Source organism: Hyla sarda, chromosome 3, assembly GCF_029499605.1.
Source record: "Hyla sarda isolate aHylSar1 chromosome 3, aHylSar1.hap1, whole genome shotgun sequence".
NCBI lineage: Eukaryota > Metazoa > Chordata > Amphibia > Anura > Hylidae > Hyla > Hyla sarda.
Genome location: NC_079191.1, coordinates 177,093,493 through 177,111,048, shown reverse-complemented (window position 1 = coordinate 177,111,048; position 17,556 = coordinate 177,093,493). Strand labels below are relative to the sequence as shown.

The window sequence follows — 17,556 nt, the reverse complement described above, 5'->3', positions numbered from 1 at the left end:
CAGGCTGTAAACACAGTGTACCATCCAGAATGAATATAAAGAAAGTCATTTTTTACTTTTTGGTGGAGCAGTACAGTTGCTTTGGTGTGTGGAAAAAATGGCAAAGATTGTGGAAATTTAGAAGGGTTATTCAGTCTTTAAAAATTGATGGCAAAACCTCAGTATAGACCACCAATATCAGGTGGGTGGGAGTTGGACTCCCAGCACCCCACAGGGATTGCAGGTACCAGCCCTTGTAGACTTTGAAGGGGTTGAGGTGCTCATACAAGTGCTGCAGACTCTTCAAACAGCTGATCAGAGAGGGGTGCTAGGATCGGACCCTACCAACTGTAATATCAATGGCTTAACCTGAGGATTGGTCATCAGTTACTCAATTCAGCCACTTTGATTCTGTTTAAAGATTAGCTTTTTTGTGGATCTAAAATGTATTGCTTCTTTTACTTCTGCAGAACACCAGAACAATGTCCAAGTGTAGTGTCGCTGCTGTCTGAGAGCTACAATCCTCATGTGCGGTATGGAGCTGCAATGGCACTTGGTATCTGCTGTTCTGGCACTGGAAACAAGGTGAGTAACTATGCCTCTTTATGTTATCCTTGACTTTTCCTGTATGTGCTGTAACCTACAATCCATGTATCTATTACAGGAAGCCATTAACCTCCTGGAACCTATGATCAACGACCCTGTGAATTATGTGCGTCAGGGTGCGCTCATCTCCTCTGCACTGATCATGATCCAGCAGACTGAAGTAACGTGTCCGAAGGTGGGTGGAGGATTTCTTATCCCAGTACAGTTCTGGGCACATGTTGTGTAATGGTTTTATATGCTTACAGTGCTCTTTCTACATTAACGTGCTGTCTATTTCTACACAATTCTCGCAATACGTTAACCCTTGTCAACTCAGTTTAAACATGATATAGCGCAAGAGAATCAGAGCAAAAGTTGTTTAGTAAGAAAAGCTTTAGTATAATCGGAAATTATTTATTTAAACCTCAATGGACTCTTTAATTCTCACCCTGTGAGTGTGCATACAGGGATATTTGCCAGTCACTGAAGAGGGTGGCAAACTATATTCAGGAGGGAGACCTATAAAACGCACTAAACATGTTATGATGAATATTTTTTGTATATATCCATCTTAGCGATATTGCAGCATTCCTTCCTGGCTCAGTGTCTGCATTTATGTTACTGTGGCGCTTTACATTCTGTAAAATAGTGTTTTTACATCAGGAACTGCATAGTTATTATTCACTATAAATAGGCACTGTCATCTGCAAAAACTTTTGACATGTCAAAAGTTTTGATCGGACAAAGTTTGGGCGTGCAGAACCCCACCGATCTCTAGAACCAGCAGAGTAGTATGTGCAAAGCCATCTGCGTGGCTTGTGTCAGACTTCAATAAAAAGTCTATATATTTCTATATAGCATGTAGGGATGTAAGAAAAAATCGATTCTCGCGATAATCGCGATTTTTCATTTGCCGATACAGAATCGATTCAAAATATTTTTGAATCGATTCTTTTAGGGATGTGGAATTTTTAATAAAACGCACTTTATCTTACCTGCCAACGAGCCCCCGGAGCTCCGGTACAGGTGTTCGGTCCCCGGGCTGTATTCTTCTTACTTCCTGTTAGTCCGGCACGTCACATGGAGCTTCAGCCTATCACTGGCCGCAGCGATGTCCCGCCTCCGCTGGTGATAGGCTGAAGCTCCATGTGACGTGCCGGACTAACAGGAAGTAAGAAGAATACAGCCCGGGGACCGAACACCTGTACCGGAGCTCCGCGGGCTCGTTGGCAGGTAAGATAAAGTGCGTTTTATTTTATTTTGCAGCCCGGACGGGATAACATAAAAAAAAGTGTGCACCGGAGTACTAGATCGCCGCTGTCAAAGCTGACAGCGGCGTCTATTGGGATCTATGAATGCTCCCAGGTGGGCGATATATCGCGATGTATCGTCACCTAGACGGTATCGCGATATATCGCGATATATCGAATCGCCACACTGGTATCGCGATTCGAATCGAATCGCCAAATTCTTGGCGATTCACACCCCTAATAGCATGTACATCTTAACTGTAAGGGATGGGTATGTCCATCTTGATGACTCTTGCAGATCTGTAACTGCAGCACTTACTTCATACAGGCTCTAACAAAGGACCCATGCAGGATAAATAATAAAAAATGTAACTGCAAAGTATTAAAGTTTTAGATAGATTTAGCTTTTAGAAGAACTTCTTTCAGAACAGATCTGACAGCATAAGTCAGTAGCAGCCAATTGGAATGGGATTGTTAAAAATGTATTTCAAATGCTGCAAAAGAAAAATAAATCTGCACAAAATCCACACATTGACCCAGTGGTGCCCATTTCAATATTGCAGCATGTCCGTTTTGCTGTGAAAGTGCTGTGAATTTTCTCCATTGACTTCAATGGAGAAGTCAAAATGCACAATAAAATCAAAGTTGTGGCTTTTTGCTGCAGAAACCATTCGGATCCGCCACTAAATCTGTAACTTCAGATTTCAAATCCTTAAAAAAAAAAATAATAATAATAATAATTCTAACCCAGAGGCTGAATGCCAAGCTAAGAGGAATGTGTCACAAGTCAACTGCACAGGGACAAGCTGCTTTTGGTAATGATAAATATTATATACACATATGTAGTGTGTGTATAAATATCTCCTTTTTAATGAGGCCTGCAATGAATGTGAGGCAGTATCCAAATTAAATTAATAGCACCCAATGAGCTGAATCGGATGAAATAGAAGGTCTAAATCATGTAGATGCCAGCAGCACAGGCACTGAACCCTCTTATTTTCCACCTTTTTTAGATATTACATCAGTCTTATTGTGTAAGCCTAAGCCAGTCAGTTTATTGCTAGAACTCCCCATGTTCTGCCCTGTACACAGATTGTCTCCCCACTTTGGTATGCTGCTTCTGCACAGTGTTCCATCTGGGAGAACTCCACACTGAATTAAAATAAACAGTCTATAAAGAAGATAATAAAGTCAGTGTATCCACGGTAGAATCCAAGCACTGAGCAGAACCTTTAGAGTTACTCAACCTCCCAGTTCCAGACTCTTCAAGAAGCCCCTCAATTTCTGAAAGCACAGGCAACTATTTTAAAGGGGTATTCCGCCCCTAGACATCTTATCCCCTGTCTAAAGGATAGGGAATGAGATATCTGATGCAGGGGTCTCGCTGGGGACCCCCGCAATCTCCCTGCTGCACCCGGTGTTTATTTAGAGTGTCAGGTGCAGCGCCGGAGGCTCGTGACGTCCCGGCCACGCCACGCTCGTGACATCACGGGCACGGCCACTCAATGCAAGTCTATGGGAGGGGGCGTGACACTGTCACGCCCCCTCCCATAGACTTGCATTGAGGAGGCGTGGACATGACAAGTCTCCGGCGCTGCACCCGACGCTCTAAACAAATGCCGGGTGCAGCAGGGAGATTGTGGGGGTCCACAGCAGCTGGACCCCCGCGTTCAGACATCTTATCCCCTATCCTTTGGATAGGGGATAAGATGTCTAGGGTGGAGTACTCCTTTAAAAGTTAATTTATGAGTCATGTCACTTCTACTAAACACTTCTGATTTGGCTTATCGAAAACATCCAACCATCCTGCCTTGATCCATTAATTTCTATAATAGCAAACTTGGCTACCATTGGTGGTTCTTTTGCTCTGAGTTTGAAATCTAATTCTCCAGCAATTCATGGGTTATCTTGGAAGTCTTTAGCTCACACTTCAACTTGTCAGGGTGCTGTTACAAGCTGTATGCACAACAGTGCCCATGTCTGGTACTCTGAACATTGCCCTTTTAAACAGGCGCCAGAAGAGCATTACGTCTGCAGTGCATCTGCCTCATTGTAGTCCTGCTTCCTCGAGATATGATTATAGTTCAGAACGTATTATACTCTATGAGCACTGCCTGTCACTTATTACCTAAGAGTACCATTGGTGCTTCCCCAGGTTCCTAACTGCAAAGACTAGTAGTCTAGGTCGCTTGTACTGAAGGGAGAACCTTTAGCTGAAATGTGTGCATTTATTCCTAAGACATGACGAAGCAGTGTTGTCTGAGTTTAAGATGTATTTATTATATTAATTATGTTTTAACCTTTTAACTACAACGTCATCTCTTTCAGGTCAGTCAGTTCCGGCAACTGTATTCCAAGGTGATTAATGACAAACATGATGATGTGATGGCAAAGTTTGGCGCCATACTGGCACAAGGAATCCTTGATGCAGGTATGTTGTAGACTAGATACAAATATTTTATCTTGGGGTGAAATGTGACATATTGGGACCCGGGCTGGAATGATTGAACAGTATCACTCCATGGTACCTAAGGGGTTATCCTTGTTAGAAGAATGTCACTGTATGAATTACTTCTCTCTAGAAGTCAGCAGATAATGGTTTTCTAATGATATTAGATGACTGCACCTGGCTTCATGGCGGTAATGACCCTGCCTGCTGCCCTCTTCACCCCGCACTGATGGAAGAAATCCTGGATATAGACCTTATTTTAACCACTTGGCTGTAAATGGCTAGCATTGTGATGTCTCCTAAATAAAAACTATTTTGAAGCTAATGTTTGAATTTCTTTTGTGCAGGAGGACACAATGTGACCATCTCTCTGCAGTCTCGCACCGGGCACACTCACATGCCCTCTGTGGTCGGAGTCTTAGTCTTTACTCAGTTCTGGTTCTGGTTCCCACTTTCACATTTCTTGTCGCTATCTTTTACTCCTACCTGTGTGATTGGCCTTAATAAGGATCTTAAGGTGAGTGTGGACACATGTTTCTCTCCAGCGAGGATTTTCTTTAACAGGGCTCTGAATGGGTTACAGTAATTGTAGCATCACAAGTCCCCATAACTTAAAAGGAAAACGCATAATCCTCTTACAGACCTTATGATGCAGGATCACTCACCATTCATTAGCGGCTCATAGTAATGATAGACAGGACTGTTAATGAGATGAATTAACTCTTTCTTATACCACAGCTCCTATACAATGGTTTCTCCCTTCTGCTCTATTGATGATTACCTAAAATATTCTAGTTAAGGGGTTAAAGTTGTGAGTACAGTTTGATACTCGGTCTGGCATTGTTACGTTCATACATCTACTGTTTGGCAGACCCTTTCTGCCTTAAGACAAATCTTTAAGATGGTAAGGCCACTGAAACATTAATAGTGCAGCTTTTCCTAAAAAAATAGAAAAAAAATTTCTGGGCATGGAGGTATTTTTGATAAATTGCCTTGGGCTGCAGTAAGAAAAGACTTACTCACCTGCCCAATTCCCCACACTGCTGCCGTTCTCTTGGTGTCCGGTCCCAAATGTTGCTCTCTTTTGTTTCTGGTTCCGTTGATGTTTTGCTCTGGTGGGAAATGCCCACTCCAGCCCAGTGATTGGCTGTGTGAGCACAAACAGAACATAACAAGAACCAGGAAGAAGAGTACAGCAGCAGGGATTGGGCTCCGTCACAACAGTGGTAGTTATTGGAACAGGTGAGTATGCCCTCTTTTTACTTCCCTATGAGACTATTTAAAAAAACAAACATTAGGCCCAAAAAATTTATTTCTATTTAATATCATACTTTTGCTGTAACCATTAGAAGCTCGATTTCATTGTTTTTGTTTCTACGAATCTTTCCTCCCAATTTGATGATTCACTCCTCTATAGAATACATCTGGAGAATCAATTTGCTAATTCTTTCCTATGATAAATTGATTAGCCAATGCATCACATGTATTTCATGACACACTGATATGACAATCTAGTGATTTTATTGTAACTGTGTTTTTTTGTTTTTCTGTGTTTCTGCGTTGTTTTGCAGATGCCAAAAGTTCAGTATCGATCAAACTGCAAACCTTCAACATTTGCCTACCCTGCCCCCCTAGAAGTGCCGAAGGAGAAGGAAAAAGAGAAGGTGAGTATGGGAAAAGGACACAACAATAGTGGAAAGTCAATTTAAACATTTCAAAATAAAACTGAAAATAATAAATATATACTGAAAGTAGCAAACGTAGCTGACATATTCCCAGACAGATTTATTATTTATTTAACACTTAAACACAAAAGCTGCGGACGCTGTATGATAATTGTTAGGGTGTAAGAGTAAGCTGTAACTTTCCTGGAGATGATGGTTGTTGTCAGACTTATAAAATTGCCTTTTTATTTCTCAGCCAAGTGTACATTTCTTGAAATATGCTGTCGGACTAACTATGGGAAGTTAAATGAAAAATTGTGTTCTTTTTGAAGATCACCTTTTCAGTACACATGATACAGTCATGACTTGTTCCCTAGACCATATTCTAAGTTTTGCTAAATTAATGTTGCCAAACTTCTAAGAAATCCATGTAATGGACTTGTTTGTTTTTATTTGTAAATACTTCTTGAAAGTATGAATGTTTTTATCTTGGAAAATCAGATTTTTCTGTTTATGTACCTTAATCTGGTCTCTTTCTTCAGGTCTCTACTGCTGTCTTATCCATTACAGCAAAGGCGAAGAAGAAGGAAAAAGAGAAGGAGAAGAAAGAAGAGGAAAAAATGGAAGTGGTGAGTTAACAAGAGAATAGTCACATGGCAGCTTTTATTTTAGTAGAGCAGGTTAAGTAATGAATGCTTAGCTTGCATTTCTTTTTAGTCCTCTCATGCCCACTTTTTTTGACAAATTCTGCCCTAACAGAGCTCATTTGCAGATGTGAACCTAGACTAACAGGTTAAAAAGTTTCATAAATGTGAAGGAGATTTTTGGAGCAGTAACATGTAAAAGATGTATTACAGTCTGTGATTTTGTTTCTAGGATGAGACTGAAAAAAAGGAAGAAAAAAAGAAGGAGCCAGAACCAAACTTTCAGCTCCTTGAGAACCCAGCCCGGGTGATGCCAGCTCAGCTCAAAGTACTAAGCATGCCAGAGGGCACCAGATATCAGCCCTTTAAACCTGTAAGTGCAGTTTGTGGGCAACATGCAAAGAATAATCTGAATAATATTCAGAATAACTTTAAGTGGGACATTATTTTATGGGTATGTCTTCAGCTACGTCTAGCTGCAGAGCTTACTGCATGCAGATTTACACAGCGCCAGTTGGTGGCAATAGTAAATCTGTGTGCATGTGAAACTTCATCTTAATGGGCTCATTCACATAGCCATTGAAACGATGGAAGTTTAGCTGAGAAAAAAATACTGCATGCACTGTTTTTTGTTTCTTCTGAACTACCAGATCCCTGACTGACCCCATGTCAGTCATTGGGTTCCATCGTGAGCAGGTGGTCAGTTGTGCTCCGACTTGTTTTGGGACCCAGAGCGGGACAATGCAATGTGAACCTAGCCTAAGCTGAAGATGTTTTTTGTGGAGGTTTTCTGCATTAGGTAACAAAGCATTTATCAAAGAATCCACATGTTTTACGTTGTCACCCATTCATTTTATTGGGTGCACCCCATTCAGTTACACGTTTACTGATTCTGGCTGTGGATTTAGCTACAGCTGAGGTACACTGTGGACACTCTTTGATAAGTGTCCGCCAGATAGTACAACTCCTTTTATATATATATTTACATGAATAAAGATTTTTCTCACATTTCCTTTTAAAAATTCAGTACTTTTATGTATGCACCATTTATGTGTCTACCATGCTTATAGTCTAGTGATACAGTTTTGTTTTGTTTTTTCCCACAGCTCTCAATTGGGGGTATTATTATTCTCAGAGATACTAGTGAGGAAGAAGAGCAACTAGTTGAACCTGTTGCTGCACATGGTCCAAAGATTGAGGAGGAAGAGCAGGAACCAGAACCCCCAGAGCCATTTGAATATATTGATGACTAAAATTGCAGGTACAAGAATAAGTACAATTATAACACTGTGTGAAATCTTATTATAGGAATACATAGTTCATTACTGCACTCATGCAATTGTCTTCTGTATGTGCATTTTGTGTTATAGAGCATGCCCATATGTGTTATCCAAAAAATTACATTAGTTATATAAAGTTAGTATTATCAGTTTTTTGACAGTAATGCTTTTCAGTAGTAACTATTCCAAAACATTATGCAAGCAGTCAATCACAGCTTGTAGTCTACTAAGAAAAAACTGAGTTCCAGTGACATTTGTTAAAAATAAAAATATATTTATTTTTTAAACCTAGTAAAGAAATATTACGTTTGGTACTATTGCAATCATAACAACATGAAAGATCACTGCATTGCACGTGGTGTGAAAAAAAGTGGAATCACAGTTTTTCAACCATTTCCAATAAAAAAAAAATACTTACTACTAAATTCCTGTTTTGAGTTTTTTTTTCTTCTGATATACTGCCCACTAAAGTACTTGCCAGAGGCAAATGCCTTTTAATGTCTAAAGCCTACATTTCAGCTTTGCTGCATAACTTAGGACTGAGTTAGTTGATTTCTAATTGAGTTAAAGGATGACTATATAGATAGAATTTGTGAAGTGAATGTGGATTCTTATGGATGAATCAGTTTGTCCATGTAATATCACTTCTGTTGCTAATGCTATTTTTCCTTTTCTTTTGTAGGTTTGCTTTAATTTAATGTCTGTCAGGATGAATGCTGGGAGCAGTGACATCACCTAGGCTGCATGTTTAATCTTCACCCATTTCCTGTTGTAACCGTTAAGTGCAGAATCCCAGGTTTCCTTGCTTTTTGACCAGTGGTCTCTTTTTTTGAAATAAAAATGAAAAAAAAAAGTGATCAATTGTTTCCTACCAATTCTTTTAAAAGGGGTTAAGACACCATTTTTTCAACCCTTCCTAACTATATTAAACCAATTCTAACATGGCCAAATGAACCTACTTGCAGTTTCCTCTCTATATTTTCTAGAGCTGTCCCAATACCTTTTTTTTTTAAAGACAGAGTATGAGTACTGATACTTTAATGCTAGTACTCGCTGATACCAAGTACAAGTACTTTTATTTTAAAGGGAATCTGACACCAGAGTGACGCGGTCTCTGGCGCTGCTTACCGTACGATATGTGGGTCCTTGTTGTGTACAATGGAGGTGGCTGCTGTAGTATGAGCCAATATTTCTCTATTCTCCTTTGGGCAGAACAGGGAGTTTGCATTGGCGGTGAAACCGATGTCTCCGGAGCGATTGTACTGATGATCACATGGTGAGCAGTGGTAGAAACCAGGTCACCTGCACTATCTACTTATAAATTCAAGTTAGTGCAGGTGACTCTGCTGTAAGATTGCCTTTAATAGTAGGGAGTATATGGTAGGTGCAGACATTAGTAGAAGCCCCTCCATTGTAGCCAGCAGACCCCCCCCCCCCTTGTAGATAGCAGGACCCCCCCCCCCTTGTAGATAGCAGGACCCCCCCCCCCCTTGTAGATAGGACACCCCCCCTTGTAGCCAGCAGGACCCCCCTTGTAGCCAGCAGACCTCCCCCCACCCCTTGTAGATAGCAGGCCTCCCCCTTGTAGCTAGCAGGCCTCCCCTTGTAGCTAGCAGGCCTCCCCCTTGTAGCCAGCAGGACCCCCTGGTAGTTTCTCTCTTGCACCTGTCCGGTGTCGCCGCTCTGCAGCCCCGTACTCATCACTGTTGCTGCCCCGTTCTGCCGTCCGCATCATGGCGTCTTATGGAGGCGCATGTGACATACACGTCACTCTGCCTCCTCCGTAGCGATACGCTGAGCACAGTGGAGTGTGTGTCACATGCTCCGCCATGCGGAGCGGAGTACTCCACCAGTTATCAGATTTGGTATCGGGGACATTAGACGAGTCTCCGATACCATGTAAATACCTGGTATCGGCCCAGATACCGATACTAGTATCGGTATCAGGACATCCCTAATATTTTCTTTCTTCTGTTCTTTTGCCACAGGGGATGGAGGCAAAAAAAGCACTGTATGCCGCCATTGTGCAAAAGATGGCAATAGCATATCAACAACAGACCCTAATACTACTTGTCTCTCCTGAACAGCGGCACCAATCAGAATAAGTTATATCTCATTTTAATCCCGTGAACAAACTGCCCGTTTTCCTTTAAGGTGTACCTGCTGTTTTTAGTGAATTTTCAGCATAAGCTGTAGTGTGTGTACGTGAAGAGTAGCACTATTTCTGGGCCTTATATCACTTGTATATTGCATACTTCAGCAGATTTCTGCTATCATTCTCAGTTCTCCATGAGCTGGTGGGTGGAGCCTAGCATCTATAGTGTCTGCACACACCGAGGAGGAGATCCTGCACTTCTGTAATCATTTCATCAGTTATTGAAATATAAAATAGGAATTATTTGCAAATTTTAATAAAAAAGGTTTTTTTTCTTCACGGTCACTGCACCTGCACTCGCATTTAACCCCTGGACATGTTTTATCCACACAGTTGTCTCTTGTTTGAGCACAAGTATCATGGAATATTACGTGAGATGCTTCCATCAGAGTTTTCTGGGATTTAGAATTTGATGCAAAAAGAAAATTCTTGCATCCAAAACATTTTTTTGTTGCCAAACTCGGCAATTTTGACAAAAAAGAAACAGCAATGGTGCAAAAAAACAAAAGTGGAACATAAGCAGCCTGGCTCCCCCTCCTTGGCACTGTATATGCTGTGAATTTTGTGCTGGTATGTAAATAATGAAATCCACAGCAGGCAATCCACATTATATATACTACGTGTGAACAATCCCTAATGGCTATCCAATGGTGCCTGGCGCGAATAGAGCTGATGGATTTCCTTTAAAAGTACTAATACAGAAAATTTTCAAACAGGGACCCCAAAACACATTGTACACAGAAAAAACTAAGGTTACTATTCCTTTTAAAAATCACAAAGGAAAATTTTTACAATATATTGGGTATATACCCAAATAACAAATATGGGTTGATAATAGTCCTAATAGTAGCATAGTATACACAAAACTACATGGCTGTAAACACAAGGACTCAAATAGCATGCCACCTAGAATATGCTAATGCACTATTGCCCAAATTCAAATACAATCAAGTCAGTCATATTCAGAACAATTCCCTTGATGCTTACCCATATTTAAAAAGATGACACATTCTCCTATTACCCTCACCCCCATAAAATCTATCTAAAATATAAGCAGGAAAGCTGTTGACTTGTAAGAGTTAAAGGAGTTATCCAATATAAAAAATAATAATAATTATACCCTATATATGCGTATAGAGCAGGAGATTGCCCAGCAGTCGGACCCCTCGCCATACGACCCAGTGACTACGTTTTTTTTATACTGGGCTGCTCCTTTAATGTTGTCACTATACTGGTGAAATAGTACATACATACACATACTTCACATACTACAAAAAAAATTAGCAAAACAGTAAAGTTTACACAAATAAATGAATGTTGTGGACAATTTTGTATCTATGCCACAGTCACTGAATTTTGTGCTTAGTTTGTCTTTTCACTGCCATTGTTTATTTTAAAAGCTTTTGAATAAATACATCTTTGTATGCAAAATAGGGGCCTTTGTTTTTACTGTGTAGTGTCAGTCCAGAGTAATAGGAATAAATAATATTGCCTTAGTTCTGGAAAATAGTGCACTTAATTCCAAATGGAACACATTGAATTCTTCAGTTTGTCACCCAGGTAAAGTGTCTCACAGCATCCAAGCAGAATGCCTTCATAAAGGGTGTTCACGGTGCCCAAAGCTCATATGACACAGCAAGGAGGGGGTAGGTTTAGGTTTATTAAAAGGGCACCGTGACTAAGCTTCTTTTCCCACGTTGTCACGATTTCTGCCTCATTACTAAAGTAGTAGCGCCAACAGTGCAGTAATATCCTACATTTTATTAATGGCATGTACCTAGTGTGTTCTGACTTTCAAAAACATTCAAGATCTAGTATACAAACGAATATTTTATCAAAATCTGTGAGTACAACATTTTTAAATATAGAGTATTTCCATATTGCAGGTTAAAATACCGAGACTACTACACAGAACACTTACATCCCATCTAAATCCTTAGACAATAATATGAAGCTGGACATCCCTTTTCAGTTATAACAGCTGTTCTGGGAAGGTTTTGTACATTCATCTGTGGGGAACTTAGGGCATTCATCCAGAAGACACTAATGATGGACTAGAAGGCCTGGCTTGCAATCTCCTTTCTAGTTCATCCCAAAGGTGTTTTATTGGGGCTGAGATCAGGGTTCTATGTGGGCTAGTCAAGTTCATCCAAACCAAACTTTACCAACCATGCCCTTATGGGTCCTGCTTTGTGCGCTGAGGGCAGTCATAGTGAAACAGAAAAGGGCTTTCCTCAAATTGTTCCCACAAAGTTGGGAGCGCAAAAGTTTTTGTATTCTATAGCATTAAGGTTTCCCACTCCTGGAATTAAGGGGCCACAGCCAACCCCTGAAAACAACCCACAGTAATATTCCTCCTCCACCAAACTTAGTTGGCAAAATGTTGTTAAGCAGGTAACATTATCCTGGCATTTACCAAATGCAAACTGGTCCATCAGACTGCCAGATACAGAAACATTATTTGTCACTCCACAGAACATGTTGACACTGTTTGAGAAGTCAGTGGTGAGGCGCTGTACACAACTCCATCTGACTTCTGCCATTGCGCTTGGTGATGTATGTAAGGCAGCATGCAGCTGTTGTGGAAACCCATGCCATGATTTTAATGTCACATGAGGTGTGTAACTCTGCACTTACTGTAAAGCAGTAAAACATTGGCAATTTGTAAGCACCATGGGCTTTGACCCTATTCTGTAACTGTGCGTGACCTGCAAATTTATGGGAGTTGTGGTTCTAAAATTGTCTACTTTTCCGTGATACCACTGCCGGCTGATCATGGAAGATCTAGGAGGAAAGACCGTTTACAAACTGGGCAGAGGAATGGTTGAATCCTGTTACAGGACCACACTAGAATTCAATGAGATGTTTAGAATAACCCTTGTTCTGACTCTTGTAGCCACTGTCGCTCCTCTGGTTACTCATGTAGTCACCTTTGGCAAAGTCAGAGGTATCAGCCATTTTAACAAAAACTGTGTTTCTCATAAAGTACAGCACTGTGTTCTTCCACATAGCTTCTTGTGGAAAGTTCAAAATGAAGGTTCCGTTGAAGAATTTTACACAGATACTTCATTTAGTTCTTCTTAAAAGTCCAGATACGGTAGGAAGATTGTTTACATAATGGTTTTCTGGTACATTCCATGAGCCGGTGGTGTGAGGACAGATTTTGAGCTTTGCTGTTTCCTGTGCTCTGGATATGAGAGAGTTACCAGAAGCTATTCTAAAGCATGCCTGGTGCACAGGAAGCATCTTGGATAAGAACTTCAAGATCAAATAAAATTAATTAACCCAATTAAGATCTAACACTTTGAAAAAGGGATGGTGTAAAGAATGGCTTGTACATAACGCATGCCAACAAAATACTGTCCTTAGTTTCCATGACGGACGTCTTGCACTCTGATCCCTAGTTGTCAAGATAGACTGTGACAAAAGCCAGTGACAAATTATATTAGTGGAGCTTACCACTTAGACTCTTTGTAAAGGGTATAACAACAAGTTTTTTTTAAAGGGGTTGGCCAGCATGAGGGGGCCCAAATCTGTCATATTGCCACTCAGTCAATCACTTGCCTGTGTGTTGAGTGTTAGGCCCCAGAAGCAGAAAGAGGATCGCACTAGGGACCAGAGACAAGTAATGGTTGGAGTGCTGGAGGAGAGTAGATGTTTTTTTATGTTTTTATATCTGACACAATGGGCATACAGTTGAAAGAAAAAGTATGTGAACTAGAGATGAGCGAACTTACAGTAAATTTGATTCGTCACGAACTGCTCGGCAGTTGATGACTTTTCCTGCTTAAATTAGTTCAGCTTTCAGGTGCTCCGGTGGGCTGGAAAAGGTGGATACAGTCCTAGGATACTCTTTTCTAGGAATGTATCCACCTTTTACAGCCCACGGGAGCACCTGAAGGCTGAACTAATTTACGCAGGATAAGTCATCAACTGCCGAGCCGAGAAGTTTGTGATGAATCGAATTTACTGTAAGTTCGCTCATCCCTAATGTGAACCCTTTGGAATTATAAGGATTTGTGTTTTTAGTTGGTGTCAGAGTAGGCGTACAGGGCTACTGCAGAACCCTTGACAGTGGAGCAATGATGCTCAGATCTCACAAGCACTAACCTACCTGACATCCCATTTTTAATATTTATCTCACTGGGTTTACATTAATTTTATTTTAATTGGATATATATAATAAAAGTTATGTTTTAGGGGGTACTATTTAGAGGTGTTTTGCACCCCAGGCTACGGCCTTGGGGTTAGGTAATTAGTTGTGTTCCTTGGCCTCTATAGTCCCCTTTTGGTCTAATTTGTTTTTTTTGTGCACAAATTGGTCATAAAATTTGATCTGATCTTTACCTAAGTCACAACAATAGACCATCGCAGTCTGCATAAACTAATACCGTATATACTCGAGTATAAGCCGAGGCCCCTAATTTCACCCCAAAAACCCAGGAAAAGTTATTGACTTGACTATAAGCCTAGGGTGGGAAATACATCATCCCCCTGTCCTCATCCAGACCCCTGTCATTAACGCCCTCATCATCATCACCCTGTCACCCTTCATCATTACCCTGTCATCATCCCCCTGTCAAATCGTGCTGAAAAACTCTGCTTATACGCGAGTATATATGGTAACACACAAAGAATTAAATGTTACCATGTTTTTATTGAACACACCATGTAAACATTCATAGTGCAGGTGAAAAAAGTATGTCAATCTTTGGATTTAATAACTGGTTGAACCTCCTTTGGCAGCAGTAACTTCAACCAAACGTTTCCTGTAGTTGCAAATCAGACGTGCACAACGGTCAGGGGTAATTCTTGACCATTCCTCTTTACTGAACAGTTTCAGTTCAGCAATATTCTTGGGATGTCTGCTGTGAATCGCTTTCTTGAGGTCACAGCATCTCAATCGGGTTGAGGTCAGGACTCTGACTGGGCCAATCCAGAAGGCGTATTTTCTTCTGTTTAAGCCATTCTGTTGTTGGTTTACTTCTATGCTTTGGGTTGTTGTCCTGTTGCATCTTCTGTTGAGCTTCAGCTGGTGGACAGATGGCCTTAAGTTCTCCTACAAAATGTCTTAATAAACTTGGGAATTCATTTTTCCTTCGATGATAGCAATCCATCCAGGCCCTGACGCACCAAACCATGATGCCCCCACCACCATACTTCACAGTTGGGATGAGGTTTTGATGTTGTCGTGCTGTGCCTCTTTTTCTCCACACATGGTGTTGTGTGTTTCTTCCAAACAACTCAACTTTGGTTTCATCTGTCTACAGAATGTTTTGCCAGTACTGCTGTGGAAGATCCAGGTGCTCTTGTGCAAACTGTAAACGTGCAGCAAGTTTTTTTGGACAGCAGTGGCATCCTCTGTGGTATCCTCCCATTAAATCCATTCTTGTTTAGTGTTTTACATATTGTAGATTCGCTAACAGGGATGTTGGCATATGCCAGACACTCTAGAATTCGTCTTCACCTCATTGAGCAGTCTGCACTGTGCTCTTGAAGTCATCTTTACAGGATGGCCACTCCTAGGGAGAGTAGTAGCAGCAGTGCTGAACTTTTTCCATTTATAGACAATTTGTCTTACTGTGGACTGATGAACAGCAAGGCTTTTGGAGATACTTTTATAAATCTTTCCAGCTTTATGCAAGTCAATAATTCTTAATCGTGGGTTTTCTGAGAGCTCTTTTGTGCGAGGCATCACTCACATCAGGCAATGCTTCTTGTGAAAAGCATACCCAGAACTGGTGGGTGTTTTTTATAGGGCAGGGCAGCTGTAACCAACACCTCCAATCTCATCTCATTGATTGGACTCCAGTTGGATGACACCTCACTCCAATAAAAACATGGTAACATTTAATTATTTGTGTGTTATTAATTTAACCCTTTAAGTACCAAGGGCGTACCTGTACGTCCGGCATAGCAGGTCGGGCCTGGCCTAACAACGGCCGGGACACTTGGCTAATAGCGCGCGGCACTGATCGCGGTGCCGCACGCTATTAACCCTTTAGACGTGGCATTCAAAGTTGATTGCTGCATCTAAAGTGATGGGGGGCTGTTTGGGACCACCGAAATCGCGACATCCCGAACAGCTCTAGGACAGCAGGAGGGTCCCTTTCCTTGCCTCCTGTTGTCCGATCGCCAAATGACTGCTCAGTGCCTGAGATGCAGGCATGAGCAGTCAAGCGGCAGAATCATTAATCAATGGTTTCCTATGAGAACCCATTGATCAATGTAAAAGATCAGTGTGTGCAGTGTTATGGGGGCTATAACATTGCAAAAAAGTGAATAAAGATAATTTAACCCCTTCCCTAAAAAGTTTGAATCACCCCACTTTTCCCATTTAACCCCTTAAGGACCGGAGGTTTTTCCGTTTTTGCATTTTCGTTTTTTGCTCATTGCCTTTAAAAAATCATAACTCTTTCAAATTTACACCTAAAAATCCATATGATGGCTTATTTTTTGCGCCACCAATTCTACTTTGTAATGACGTCAGTCATTTTGCCCAAAAATCTATGGTGAAGCGGGAAAAAAAATCATTGTGTGACAAAATTGAAAAAAAAACGCTGTTTTGTAACTTTTGGGGGCTTCCGTTTCTACGTAGTACATTTTTCGGTAAAAATGACACCTGATATGTATTCTGTAGGTCCATACGATTAAAATGATACCCTACTTATATAGGTTTGATTTTGTCGGACTTCTGGAAAAAATCATAACTACATGCAGGAAAATTAATACGTTTAAAATTGTCATCTTCTGACCCCTATAACTTTTTTATTTTTCCGTGTATGGGGCGGTATGAGGGCTCATTTTTTGCGCCGTGATCTGAAGTTTTTAACGGTACCATTTTTGCATTGATAGGACTTATTGATCACTTTTTATTCATTTTTAAATGATATAAAAAGTGACCAAAAATGCACTATTTTGGACTTTGGAATTTTTTTGCGCGCACGCCATTGACCGAGCGGTTTAATTAATGATATATTTTTATAATTCGGACATTTCCGCACGCGGTGATACCACATATGTTTATTTTTATTTACACTGTGTTTTTTTTTTATTGGAAAAGGGGGGTGATTCAAACTTTTAATAGGGGAGGAGTTAAATGATCTTTATTCACTTTTTTTTTTCACTTTTTTTTTGCAGTGTTATAGGTCCCATAGGGACCTATAACACTGCACACACTGATCTTCTATGTTGATCACTGGTTTCTCATAAGAAACCAGTGATCAACGATTCTGCCGGATGACTGCTCATGCCTGGATCTCAGGCACTGAGCAGTCATTCGGCGATCGGACAGCGAGGAGGCAGGAAGGGGCCCTCCCACTGTCCTGTCAGCTGTTCGGGATGCCGCGATTAGCCGCGGCTATCCCGAACAGCCCGACTGAGCTAGCCGGGAACTTTCACTTTTAGCCGCGCGGCTCAGCTTTGAGCGCTGCTAAAGGGTTAATAGCGCGCGGTGCCGCGATCGGCGCTGCGCGCTATTAGAGGCGGGTCCCGGCTTCACTATGACGCCGGGCCCGCCATGATATGACGCGGGGTTACTGTGTAACCCC

The 17,556-nt window shown here is 41.1% G+C and overlaps 2 protein-coding genes across 6 annotated transcripts in view; one reads left to right on the top strand and one right to left on the bottom strand.

Moving 5' to 3' along the window:
* Positions 1–10,387, top strand: part of PSMD1 (proteasome 26S subunit, non-ATPase 1) — an 85,325-nt gene extending 74,938 nt beyond the window's left edge. Inside the window, exons 17-25 of the mRNA XM_056565555.1 lie at positions 450–564; positions 644–760; positions 4,143–4,245; positions 4,611–4,780; positions 5,835–5,927; positions 6,470–6,556; positions 6,804–6,944; positions 7,678–7,832; positions 8,534–10,387. Coding sequence (XP_056421530.1) covers positions 450–564; positions 644–760; positions 4,143–4,245; positions 4,611–4,780; positions 5,835–5,927; positions 6,470–6,556; positions 6,804–6,944; positions 7,678–7,824 — 973 coding nt within the window. The 3' untranslated portion in view covers positions 7,825–7,832; positions 8,534–10,387. The remainder of the gene's footprint in view (positions 1–449; positions 565–643; positions 761–4,142; positions 4,246–4,610; positions 4,781–5,834; positions 5,928–6,469; positions 6,557–6,803; positions 6,945–7,677; positions 7,833–8,533) is intronic.
* The window catches only part of HTR2B (5-hydroxytryptamine receptor 2B), a 71,241-nt gene that overhangs the window by 19,276 nt on the left and 34,409 nt on the right, over positions 1–17,556 (bottom strand). The window lies entirely within an intron of this gene.